This window comes from Ammodytes marinus, assembly GCF_949987685.1.
Source record: "Ammodytes marinus genome assembly, chromosome: 21".
NCBI classification, from domain to species: domain Eukaryota; kingdom Metazoa; phylum Chordata; class Actinopteri; order Uranoscopiformes; family Ammodytidae; genus Ammodytes; species Ammodytes marinus.
In genome coordinates, this window is record NC_137225.1 from 21,284,741 (window position 1) to 21,297,987 (window position 13,247).

General features: G+C 39.9%; 2 protein-coding genes across 2 annotated transcripts in view; one reads left to right on the forward strand and one right to left on the reverse strand.

The window, feature by feature from the left end:
- The window catches only part of LOC307267975 (collagen alpha-1(XV) chain-like), a 240,457-nt gene that overhangs the window by 16,370 nt on the left and 210,840 nt on the right, over positions 1 to 13,247 (reverse strand). The gene's annotated exons all lie outside the window — the stretch shown is intronic.
- Positions 622 to 13,247, forward strand: part of dpp6a (dipeptidyl-peptidase 6a) — a gene marked incomplete at its 5' end in the record, with an annotated part of 144,199 nt that continues 131,573 nt past the window's right edge. Inside the window, one exon of the mRNA XM_080050471.1 lies at positions 622 to 777. Within this exon, the coding sequence (XP_079906597.1) occupies positions 622 to 777 (156 nt within the window). The remainder of the gene's footprint in view (positions 778 to 13,247) is intronic.

Here is a 13,247-nt window from a genome sequence, read left to right on the forward strand (position 1 = left end):
AGGCACACCAATGAAAGATAAGAAACTAATAGAGAGATACTTAAGCCCACTCCATCTGCAAAGTCGTGATAAGTTTACACCGCGGAGACCCTGTGAGATATCTAATCTGTTAATGTTGCCCCTCGCAGCTGTTTGGTTCAGCGGCGGGTCTCTGTGATCGCTTGTAAAGGCAAAGACCTATTAGTCCCTGAGTGTTTATCATCGGACACTTTTATTTCCCCCCCGTAGCAGGAGGGAGGGAGAGAAGAGGGTGACGGGATATCGTACGCCAAAACTGGGTGTTTTTTTCTCTGTCTGTCTGGTCCAGGATACTGAGATTTTTACCCAGTCTCCGTAACTCGTTTGGTCTTTTTTGCATCAATTTCGCATCAAGTAGTGGGAACTGCGTCGCTGCAGCATCGGTGAGACCCGAACCAGTGAGCGTGGAAGTACGTGACGTGAATACTGAACATAGTCTGGAGTGATTTTTCCTTTTTCTTTTATCAACTCTACCAGATCACCGTCTTATCGCATTACCTCATCCACTACTCATTGAGCTCCAATAACTTTGACTCTAATTCTTTTTGATTGAAGACAGTGAATCGACTTCCTTTTTTATTTATTTTTTTACAAAAATTCGAAATGGCGTCACTGTATCAAAGATTGACCGGCAAGATCAACACAAACAACAACTTCCCCGTGAACCCCCCAGAGGCGAGCCGTCTCCTCGGGCAAGGCGTGGAGGGGGACAGGAACCAGCAGCGTCAGTGTAACGGACAGTGCTGCGAGGACGAGGACGTAAGGACAACATAAATAAATACACTCACGCAGTCATCACCTCTGCTTGTCCGATTGCACGTTAGGATCTTTTTAGTTTTTATTTGGTATATAGTTATACCTTGTCATGCAGAGTTATTGTCAAGAATATTGTATTGATTTTGAAGCGTAATACAAAATATGAGTGTACTTTATGTACTCCATCTGTCAATTACCACTTGTCCTTTCAAAGGCAAAGTTGTCAAACTTCTGCGTCATTGGCTCAGTCGGTTGGCACGTCCGTGTTTGAGTGAGTGACGCGTCAGTTACGCATCTAGCTCAGGGACGCCGTCTGTCATCCCTGAATACACATTTTAAACGGACGTTTTAACACACCACCACGCCATTGTTAGGCGATGATGACGTGCTACGTTTACATGCATGACGACGCTGTTTTGGTCCAAGTCTAAAGCCTACCATTTAAATGAGTTAAAGACAAATAAAAGTGCAAAAAAAAATCTTCCATGTGACCGGGTTCAGGATGTGCTCACGCTCAGTGTGCGTTCACTGTCAGCAGGAAATCATCCATCATTCATGACGTAACGCTGTGTTGCTCACGGGATGGCTCCACAAAACTATGTTTGTTTACGAACCGTGATGGTCTGTTTGTGAGAGGATTTTCATAAATGTCACCAGGGTCACCTTCACTTATATAATGGTGGTGATATAATCCGCGTTTGGCCGGTAAACACACCTGCGTGAGCCCCAAACGTTGCCAAGATATCCAGTTTGGACGAGCCGACCGGCGGCGCTGTCCTTGGTGCTGAAACATGAACTCAGAGCAATGTAGCTTTGGCGCGGCTGCCTTTTTTGCTTTTATATGTCGGTTTACTCCAAACATGCCCATTAGAATTTCTAAATCCCCCTCCTAACCATCCCACCTTGTAGTTGTTGTGTTCACTATCCAATGCATGACTCTGGAATTATGAGGTTTTATCGGCAAACTGACATACTGATGTTCAAAGTATGAGATAGTAAACCTGATTATAAAGGGGAGCTCTCTGTTATTGCTTTAAATAGAACATAGAATAAATATGTGATGTTGCAATATCATATTTAGATTTGTTTTTCTTTTAAATAAAGGTGATTGTGGATATGGCATTTATCGTACTTTACATGACTTTTAGAAGTGCAGAGAATACTGCTATGTCAAATTCTAGGATCACATTTGGGTTTTATTTATTTATTTATTTATTTTTAGTTAGTTGGTAACATCCACCTAAGCATTTTACTTTCATATGTATTTTGTGTGCTGTGCTATCATGTCATGCTCTCCTTCTCTCACCTCTATACTCTCTGCTGTACAGTAAGGTGAAGGAGATATAAAACAGTGGTTGAGTTGTACATGAATATAACATGAGGTTGATTTATTGACCGGTGGTCCTGTCTGTGTGTTTGTTGGTGCTGTGCACTCCAACGTAATGTGAAATCAATACGAGCAGTGACGTACAGGCCCTATTCATCAAGCCGAGCGCCTCGCATATAATAAGGGCTCTGTCATATATAAGGGGTTTTGAATACAGGCGAGTGCAGTGATCATTGCAGGGTGAAGCTAGATAATACACCCTTTGTTCCTTTGGTGCAGTTGTTTATGTGCTTCTTTCTTTTCCTTTTTTTCCACTATGCTTCAATGCTTTTTTTACTAGAGATGCACCTTTCCACTATTATTCAGTTCTGTCCTGATTCCGAAATCTGGGTTTTGGATATTGGCTTATACAGATTCTGTCCGATATCATAATTGTCATGATTTGTTTTGTTGGTGGTGATATTGTGTAAGGTTATACATTCTTAAGCAACACATCAATTCTACCTTTTAAAAAGCTCAACTTTGAACTGCTTTAAACTGTTTCAATACAGAAGTGTATCATAATGTCAACTATTTCACAGGGTTTTGAAAGAATATAGAACATATCTCAATTGAAGTGCAACTAGAATGCGTAAAGAAATACATAGCCACAAAAGAAAAAGCCCTATAACATGAGCTGCTGGCTGCTTCCTTAATCTGAACATAATTAATTAAGTAGGGCTCCATTGAATAACTCTTAACAAACAGCATGAAAAACAATCAAAATAGTTCAAATATTTTCAAAATAAGACTATGGAATATAATATGGATCGGTGCATTGATCGGTTGCATCAGTCCGATATCCGATGAGTGGATTGCAGCCATATCCACAATATATAGACACACATACTGTTTCTTTATAGTTGTCTCATCCTGATCCCTTTTGAATGTCAATCCAGGCTTTGGCATATCTCCTGCTGCGTGGATCTAATGAGTGAGTGTGGTGGGGATGACATTTACTTCCTGCTGTTTTGAGTGAGAACTAAGGCCCACTGGGATGAAGGACTCATCCAGTGGATCAGGCTCCCCACAGGGCCGCTACATAGCCACGTAGCCCCAGTGTAGCAAGGCAAGGCAAGGCAAGGCAAGGCAAGTTTATTTATATAGCACAATTCAGACACAAGGCCACTCAAAGTGCTTTACAGGGGCAAGATTAGAATACATAAAACACATTATAAAACATTTAAAAGCGATTAAAAGAAGCAAAAAAAAAATAAAAAAAAATAAAAACATGAAAACTGGATTTAATAAAAGAAGCAAATAGAATGAAAATTGCAGGTTAAAATGGAAACTAAAAAGTCTTCAGACTCGATTTAAAAGAACTGAGAGTTGCAGCACACCTCAAGTTCTCTGGGAGTTTGTTCCAGATTGTTGGTGCATAAAAACTAAAAGCTGCTTCTCCTCGTTTAGTCCTAACTCTAGGGACTGTAAGTAGACCTGTCCCAGACGACCTAAGGGCTCTGGACGGTTCATAACTTATCAGCATATCAGTAATGTATTTTGGCCCTAAACCATTTAGTGCTTTATAAACCAACATCAGTATTTTGAAATCAATTCTTTGAGTGACTGGAAGCCAATGTAAAGACCTCAGAACTGGGGTAATGTGATCCACTTTTTTGGTCCTAGTGAGGACTCGAGCAGCAGCGTTCTGAATTAGCTGAAGCTGTCTGATAGATTTTTTTGGAAGGCCAGCAAGGACACTGTTACAGTAGTCAAGTCTACTAAAGATAAATGCATGGACAAGTTTTTCTAAGTCTTGCTGAGACATAAGCCCTTTAATTCTTGATATGTTTTTTAGGTGGTAGTAGGCTGATTTATTAATTGATTTTATGTGTTTCTTGAAATTCAAGTCGGAGTCTACAACAACACCAAGATTTCTGGCTTGGGGTGTGGCTTCTAACATAACGGATGTAAGCTGTGCGCTGACTTTTAATTGTTCATCTTTGGCACCAAAGACAATTACTTCGACAAGCAACACAGCCTAGCGTAGCCACTTCAACACTTTATCCATGGTTCTCTTCCTTAGTAGCAGCCTTGTTATGAAGCACTTCTCTGCCACACATGACTGTATCTTCAGAAGGGCTTTTTATGTCAACGGGTTCATTACTTTAATGGCACTTCTTTCTGCATAACAGTGACAGTGAAACAACCTGATTGTAAGCTCCATAGTCTCAACACCATCTTTGTATTTGAACTTTTATCACCTGTCACAAGCCCATGCTGTTGCATTTTCATTTTCCTATCGTGTAGTTTTCCTCCAAGATAACACTCATATCTGCAGTTTAAAAAAAAATGTTTTGTTTCAAAATATTTTCATTACATTTAACTTATTTTAACGGGGTTGAGAGGATCAACAGTTATTTATCATTACATAGTTTGTACAGTGTGATTTCTTCTTGCCATATATCCAGTTGTGTATTCTTAGTGAATCACACTCCCGACTTCTAAGAAGAAGAAAAAAAAGTGGTGTGTTAATGGTATGGCCGAGGTAGTGTGTTTAGCTCAGCGCTCCCCTCAAAGGGTTGTTTTTTGATCCTTGTGATGCTCCCACACAGTGTAAACAGTGGTTGTAATGCATTTTACAGTGGCTTAATTGGTCTCTTAATGTGAAATGGTGCACTTTGAAAACAAGCCAGCCGGCTGTTGTGCTGATAATAAGTTGTTGATCTTTTGCAGTGCGCTGGGTCTGAGCCGACCATAGCCAGCCAACTGTTTGACTGACCGCTGTATGTATTCTGTTGGCATGTGCAGCAGGCTGGGCCCCCCTTTGTTTACATACCAGAATAGCTTACTCCACCTTAAATAAAGATAAACATATTTAAAAGAACTTGGATTTCTATTCTTGAATAAAATATATAAACTCAAGCTTTTAAAATGACCCATGTCTGTTTGTCTCTTTTCAAACCATTTGAAATCATTTCTCAAATTCACACACATATTTTTTTGGGACCTGTGGGAACCTTGAGTTACAGATAATATGGACATATAGTATAGGAACATTCATTATAGAGATTACAGTCATTGTCATACTCTTTTGTGTGACCAAAACCATCACTGAATAGATACTGTATCAACCAATATTATCACATGAGATTGCTTAGTTTTTTTACTTCCAATCACATTAAGGTTACTGATGAGTGTGTGTGTGTTCAAAGATTACCCTCAAATAGACAATGCGTTTAAAACAACTCATTATCACCATTGTATGGCATGAGCTTGACTTGTTCTCCATTGCGGGGCGAAATCCTTCTCTGTCAATACATTCGATAGTGATCTCTACTCAGAAATCCTCTCTGATGGTGCTGATTCGTGGCTGTTAAATCAACTCATTAGGATCTGATCCAACATGTTATTTGGGCTACTCTGTGTATACTGGGGCTCATTTGTGATCACAGACTTTTCCCCCTGGCAACTTATCTGCTGATTTTCACAGTTCAGTGGGAGTTTGTTAAGTTTAATGGCCAATATTGTGTAGCCCTTTTTGCTCTCATTAAGTCTAGGCCTACACTTGTGTAGATAGTGATAGTGTGTGTGAAGCCAAATTAGTTCCAATGCGGAGCTTCTGTTTTCCCCAAGTGCGACAAAAGTATACGCAGTCACACATTTTGGCCTCATTAATTAGACACATCCTCTCCAATGGCATTTGAAACCAGTCAAAATGCAGACAAAAAAGCAGGAATGAATCATCAAAAGCTGTGTATTATTGCTATTTGTTTTTCTCTGCAGACACTCCCCCCCCCCCCCCATTTCTATTAGCAAACATCTCTGTTTCCTCTTCCTCTGTCTGCTGCGATCAGCACAATCCTAATGAGACTCGGGAGATATCCAGCAAGAAGAACTAAGATGAAGACCTTACCTTACCTGCAGTGAGGTGTGTGTGTGTGTGTGCGTGTGTGTGTGTGCGTGCGTGTGTGTGTGTGTGTGTGTGTGTGTGTGTGTGTGTGTGTGTGTGTGTGTGTGTGTGTGTGTGTGTGTGTGTGTGTGTGTGTGTGTGTGTGTGTGTGTGTGTGTGTGTGTGTGTGTGTGTGTGTGTGTGTGTGTGTGTGTGTGTGTGTGTGTGTGTGTGTGTGTGTGTGTGTGTCTGTCACATATTCCCCACAGTTTCTACTTTTTTTAATACACTATCCCAACTCATCCTACTTCTTCTGCAGTGTAATAGCTTTACACTTCACTTTGCATTAAGAGGAGGGAAATTATACTTAATAAAACACACACACACAAATGCAAATGCATACAGAAAAACAACAAAACAAGTATATTTTTTCCGGCTATTATATGAGACAGCTGAGCCACTTAAAGCTGGTACGCATCACATTTTTGCTTCATAATGACACATAGAAAATAATGAAAAGGAACAGAAAAGCAGTAAATATACCATATATAGTAGGATATGCTTTCATACCCTTTTTCAAAGTCAGTAGATAGAGAGGTTATTTTGGGATTTGAATAAGCCTTGGGGTCCGGGGATAATTATTTTCCCTGACTGGGCAGATAAAAAAAAAATCTGTGTTTCCTATACCACATTGCCTGATAATGTTAATCCTTTTTCTATATTGCTCTACAAAAATAGCACAGTGATAGCTCTATCCTCAAAGTTATCCCCATGCCTATACGTTGCATTAAGATACCATTGTTTTTTTTTAACACCATACACACTTAAAAAAGATATCCTTTTTGAAGTACTTGTACAAATGCATATTGGTTATCTTAATTTCTTTATTCTTATCGCCATACCCAAAACCATTCATTCTAATATCATTGTGTATTCTTCGGAGCAATATGCATGTTGCTATGTAAACTTGTCTATAGATAATATTAACTGATAGGCTGTAAGTTGATGCAGTTGAATAATAAGCCGCTGTATTTACTTTGCGTGCCTTCTCCAATGAGCCCGTTTGTTTTTCATTATCTTGGCTCGGAGCACTTGGCTACACGGGCTGATTCATTGTTTTTCCGTCACATCCAATCATTCCAGTTTGCATTTGCTACTCGTGCACCATCGGTTTACGAAGTGAAAGATAATAGTTTGACAGGGCATCCCGCTGTGTGAGCAAATATGCCGTTAATGATGAATTATTATTATTATTTTTTTTTTGTGTAATTGTGGTATATACTACTGATGACAACAATCAAATGACTAATTCAGTTCTGTGATCAGTTCTCAGTGTTTGATGATAAACTTAAAGGAGGGATGCTGCTGCTGCTGTGCTTGGCTCCAGGCTGTGAGGAAAACATTGTGCAGATCACTGTTATTGTCAGCTTACACAGTGTGAAGTTAGCAGTCAGCATTAGTACAAGTAAACATGTTTACCCGGCTAGAACATGATTGGCATTTTACTCTGGTTTTGAGAAACTCAATGCGTAATGTTTTGTAAGTAATGAGTTGAATATGTTTAACCCGACTAGCGACTAGCGACTTGGATCCAGAGATGGTAGTACTACCAGTGACTTTGTTGATCAACTGACTCCTCCTCGATTACCACTATGAGGTTGAAGTTTTGGTTTCTTTGTGAAATATCTGGAGAACTGAAATGACAGTCTTTAATTATCTAAACGTGTATTGGATGCATTGTTATTCTATATAGATATTCATGATCCCCCAGAAAATGAATCCCAGTGACATAGTTGATTCCCAGACTTTCCCTTTGGTGCTTAAAGGGTTCACATTTGTGGTTTTAAGTCAAATGTCACAATTACGGCACTGATATCCAGGAATTTTGGCGCAGACATTTTAGCCTTTCTGACATTTTATTGGAGTCATTGTGGTGAGCATCATTTCAACATTTCTATTTGTCCAACAATGTACTTCATCAACAAATACATACAAACTTCCCAATCAACGTCAGCTGTACTTTGTGTATCGCGCTGATTAGCATATAGCATGCTAGCACACTTGATGGTGACCATGATAAACTGGTCTCTAATCAGTATTGAATTGAGTATTGAAATGTGCAAAGCCAAAACCATATGTCATCTGAAATAGCACCTCCGCTCTCTTTAGCTCCCTGAAGGTATATGTTATGCATCAAAAAAACGCATTAATGTTTCACGCGTGTTAGCATATATAGTCTTTGCTTGAGGCGCGGTGGTATTGTGAGGTCATTTAGAGTTCAACAAGATACATATGGGCGTCCGGTCTCACAGGAGATAGCATACAGAACGTTTTCCGACACTATAATGCACTATATACATGTGGATTTTTCTATGCAGTTGGGACATATGAGGCAAACAGCGATATTCTTAAGTGGTTATTTGAATGAAGCGAACAGTTCAAATTATTAATCCAGGCGGGGTTTTTTTTACCACAAAACAACCAGCTGACTGTGTGGATAGAAAGGTAGCCGCTACACTGTCTGTATTCAATTCCCAGCGATCTAGTCTTAATCTGTTTAGAATAATGAACTGCTGCTGGTCTAATTCTATCTGATTGCAGACACAATGTTTGCCCTAAGTTGTGTTAATGACTAAATAGTAAGAGAGTGATCAATAATGGCACTTTTTAGGATGGAGTCATCAGTCTACGCACTTGATTCAGGGTGGCAACTGGGCATCTGTGTGTTTTTGTAATAAGAGAGAGAGAGAGAGAGAGAGAGAGAGAGAGAGAGAGAGAGAGAGAGAGAGAGAGAGAGAGAGAGAGAGAGAGAGAGAGAGAGAGAGAGAGAGAGAGAGAGAGAGAGAGAGAGAGAGAGAGAGAGAGAGAGAGAGAGAGAGAGAGAGAGAGAGAGAGAGAGAGAGAGAGAGAGAGAGAGAGAGAGAGAGAGAGAGAGAGAGAGAGAGAGAGAGAGAGAGATGACTTGTTCAATCAGGAAACAGCAAATGTAATTGTTCCCTCTTGTCTCTATAGTCAACAATATCAACACTCAGCCTTCACTTGATAACTGCCATGCTCCAAATCTTCACTGACAAGCACCTTTGCCCTCGGGCTCCGTTTTCCTCATCTAGATGATTTCTCATCCATCAACAAATCCTTTCAAACGTTCCATGTTGATCAAACATGACACATTCGCATGTGCACCATTTTCCCACGCGATAAATTATGTAGCCAGCAGGGTGTAAAACGGCAGTATGCTTTATTTAGCATCGAGAGGCTCCTACTAACTGAATCAAATGTACTGTATGTTAAGAGGGTGGTGAGGGCTGTATGTGGCAAGACTTAGCATCGCAAGACCAATCACAATGGGCAGACTGCGGTCTCATAATTTATAGAGAGGGGAGTCAATTTTAATGGGTTTTTGTCAAAGTTATTCCATGTATATATTCTCTTGTGTGTGTCTGTTTGCATGTACTGTATCTATAATGTATAGTATATGTATAATGTATAATGTATTGATTGTTGCTTTTAAAGAGAAGTTCATTATACAAGAGACACTATAATTTTATGAAATGGGAAAAGATATTCCTTTATTGTTCGCTTGCTTACTGTTTGAATCTGTCTAGCAGGGTGCACAGAGCGACACCAGCTAATCCTGTATGTATCGCTCAACTGAAGGGATTTGCAAAATGAAGGGAGTTTGAATCCAATTTGTTCTCTCTCCGAAGCCTCCCAACATATAAATAACAACAATTATTGAACCAAAACAAAACATTTTTTGCACTCTTCCCTCACACTATTAGAATTTTGGGAATTCTCTTGACCTTTGATTTTTTCTGTGTAGGGAATGCTATATAGATAACTCAGAACAAGGGCTATTTATCAATACTATGGTGGCATGGTGTGATTCACTGTTGACGTCTGCAACCCTCCAACATGGTGCTGTATTCCTCTTTGTGTTGCGGCGGCTGCTCTGGCAGGCAATGGCTGACTATAACAGATGGCGGGCATTAATAACTTCATCTCAGCGTAAAATGAATTCATATCCGGGCCTCTTTGCAAGGCTTTTTCTACCGTGGGGAGATATGGTGGGGGTGAGGGGTGGGAAAGAGGCAAGCGCCAAAATGCTCCTCTACTGGGTTTTAAGCACAGTTCTTTCCCCCTACGCATTATCCATCTCTCAGACACAGGCACATATAGCTGAACAAAAATACAAGCACACGCACTGACACACACACACACACACACACACACACACACACACACACACACACACACACACACACACACACACACACACACACACACACACACACACACAAACACACACACATGCCTTAAGAGCTGCGTTGCATTTCACTTTTATGGGTCAAAGAAAAGCTGGAGCTATGATTTAGTCATTATTTATGACCGGACGCAGGACTTCTAAGATTAGGGAGCAAACATCAGAGAGGCAAAATAACTTCGAAAGCATTCCTACTGGTAAACAAAACACATTGGATTTACAGTACATGAAACTGGGACTGCATGATGTCAGATATCAAACTGATCTTACCATGGGAGGTTGTTTGATGCAATGTTGCGTCAATACCGCTCATGTTGTGGAAATTTCTTAAATAAAATACATCCATGATATGTTTTCTTTATGAGTTTGCAAAGTTGGTTCTTGAACTTAACCGGGGGTGTTTACTTCTGCATGTGCGGTTTTGTTTTTAGATGTAGTCCTATTGATGTGTTTCTATAAAACTTTAAAACATGTATATACTATAGAAGTCTGTTTCATGTGATTTAGACAGAGTACACTAAGTCAATCTGTGAAGTTTATTAAGCACTTGGGAAGCAAAACAAAACTATATAGGCCTAGTTTGCAAGTCCTTAAATGTTACTAATGACCTTTTACAATGAATGTTAAAGCTCTTGTGCATATACAATTCAACAATGTATAATGGAATTGATAAGTCATTATTTCTCAGCTACATTTAAGGTTTGACAGAAAAAGAAAATATATATAACTTGAAGTGTCACCGGTGCACCACTAGAGGCTGTCCTGTTGCTGTCTCAGAGTGAGGTGTATCACTCCCACATTTGCCAGAGAGAAGGCCTGTCTGCTCTGTCGTACAGACGGAGGTTAAATCAATGATATAGGGGGATGAGGAGAAGAAAGAAGAAAGGCACAGAGAAAGGGAGGGAGGGAGGGAGGGAGGGAGGGAGGAAGGGACAGCGACAGACCAGATAAAGCTTTTGGGTTGAAGCCAAAGGGTCCAACAGAAAAAAAAAAGGTTGATCAAAACCAGGGCAAGATAATGCTGTAATGTATCTCTATAGTGAAAGATGAAAAGTGTGTGAAGGACAATGAAGAGGATGTGACCCAGGCAGACTGGATGATCACAGCAGAGGCCTGATCGGTGCTAGTGTATATCACAAGACTCCTGCCCCATGGTCAATGAGTGAAATCGAGGAATTGATAGCAACACTGTCAAGGTTTAGCGATAATGTTAGTTCTTATTGCTCTGATTAAAGCTATAGTGCGTTACTTTTTTAAATAAATGAATGTCGGTTACATTCAAGCCATTGCCAAACAAGTTGACACAAAGTTGATCAAGCCTATATCAGCTCCACAAAAAACACTCTCTGTATTGCTCAGTATGGCAGCGTTTACAAACTGGTGTCACCTCCCCCCACCCCCTCCCCACACTGACATTGGCGCAGGAGATCAAAATGTGCCTATGACATGTCTCAGTTGTTGATTCTACTGCTAAGAAAGAAACCTGGACGTACAGCAGAAGGTATAAACTCCATGCACGATCAACACATTCTTAGCTCATGTAGATGCGCCGACATTGTTTTTTTAATTACTCAAAACTACTCATGAGGCCGACATAAATTACGTACTAAAGCTTTAATACATTGAATATGTTTCTCAAACATAAGGAAAGGAATCATTAAAGGAGCATAGATACAAATGTACCATCTGGAAGTTGCCTTAACATGATAAAACGCATATCAGAAGTCTAAGAGTGTTCAAGAATAGTATCAGGTTGACATACTACATCACAGTCAATCTAACACTTGATGGTAGATCTTAACAACTGTCCCTGGAGCCATATCCGCTCTGTGTGAACAAACAACACATCTGTTCCACACATCTGACAGCCACTGAAATATCTGAACGTGGCAGCAGTAAAACATGATAGAATTGTCCACTTCCAGCCAAAAGATGTTTTGACTAAGCGTGTGTAGTAATGCCTGAGCCTTTTAATGTCATTTACTGAAGATTGAGGGAAAATTTGGAACTGCAGTGAGCAGACAACCGTTTTATACCACTTTCAACATCTCATGTACTGATGTATCAGTTTTAAAGGGAGCCACTGGTTAAGCCATTGCCATGTGTGTTAACTCCCAGCCATTAGTGTGTGTGTGTGTGTGTGTGTGTGTGTGTGTGTGTGTGCGTGTGTGTGTGTGTGTGTGTGTGTGTTTGTACGTACATTTAGCAGCAATTAACACTTTCAGCGTTCCAATAATTGAGGCTAGTTTTCTCTTTTTTTTCTGGTCAGAGATCCTCATGAGAAAATATAGTATAGAAAAAATATAGTTTCCAAAATATCAATTAATATGAAAATGTACTGGAACGTTTCAGCAAATGCAAAGGAACTAATGCCATTCTCTCTCCTCACTTATGACATAATGCATCGCTGCGCCATTGTTGCTGCTCTTTATCTATTAGCGATGGCACCTGCTGCAGGTATCCTGGGAAATGTAAGAAAATCACAAACAGGATGCAACCATTAGTCAGCTAATTGACTAGTCATTGGCAGAAAATGAATTGGGCAACTGTTTAGGTAAATGTTTTTGCCTTTATCTCCTTCAGCTTATGAAATGTGAAGATCTTGTGCTTTGCTTTTTCATATACAAAAGTAAACTGAACATATTTGGTTTTGGACTGTTGGTCATAAAACAAGACATTTAAAATGACTTTGCTTGTTTTTTTTTAAGATTTCCTGACATTTAACAGACCAAACAGTGAATTGTAAAAATCACTGACGGAATGATCAATACAAAAAACGATTAGTTAGTTGCAGCATTATTAAGTAGGATATGGTTGATTTGCATTCAGCACAGCTAAACACTTAAATGGTGACTGTTTACCATTGGCCCGTCATGTAACAGAGTGACTCATCTGACCAGACGGACCTACAAACAGACACCAGACCCCACTCGTTGGTCTAGATGTCTCCCTGCAACCTGGCTCCTTAGCAACTGATTATAGTTTACCGTTCTGCCTCCAACCCTATGAGA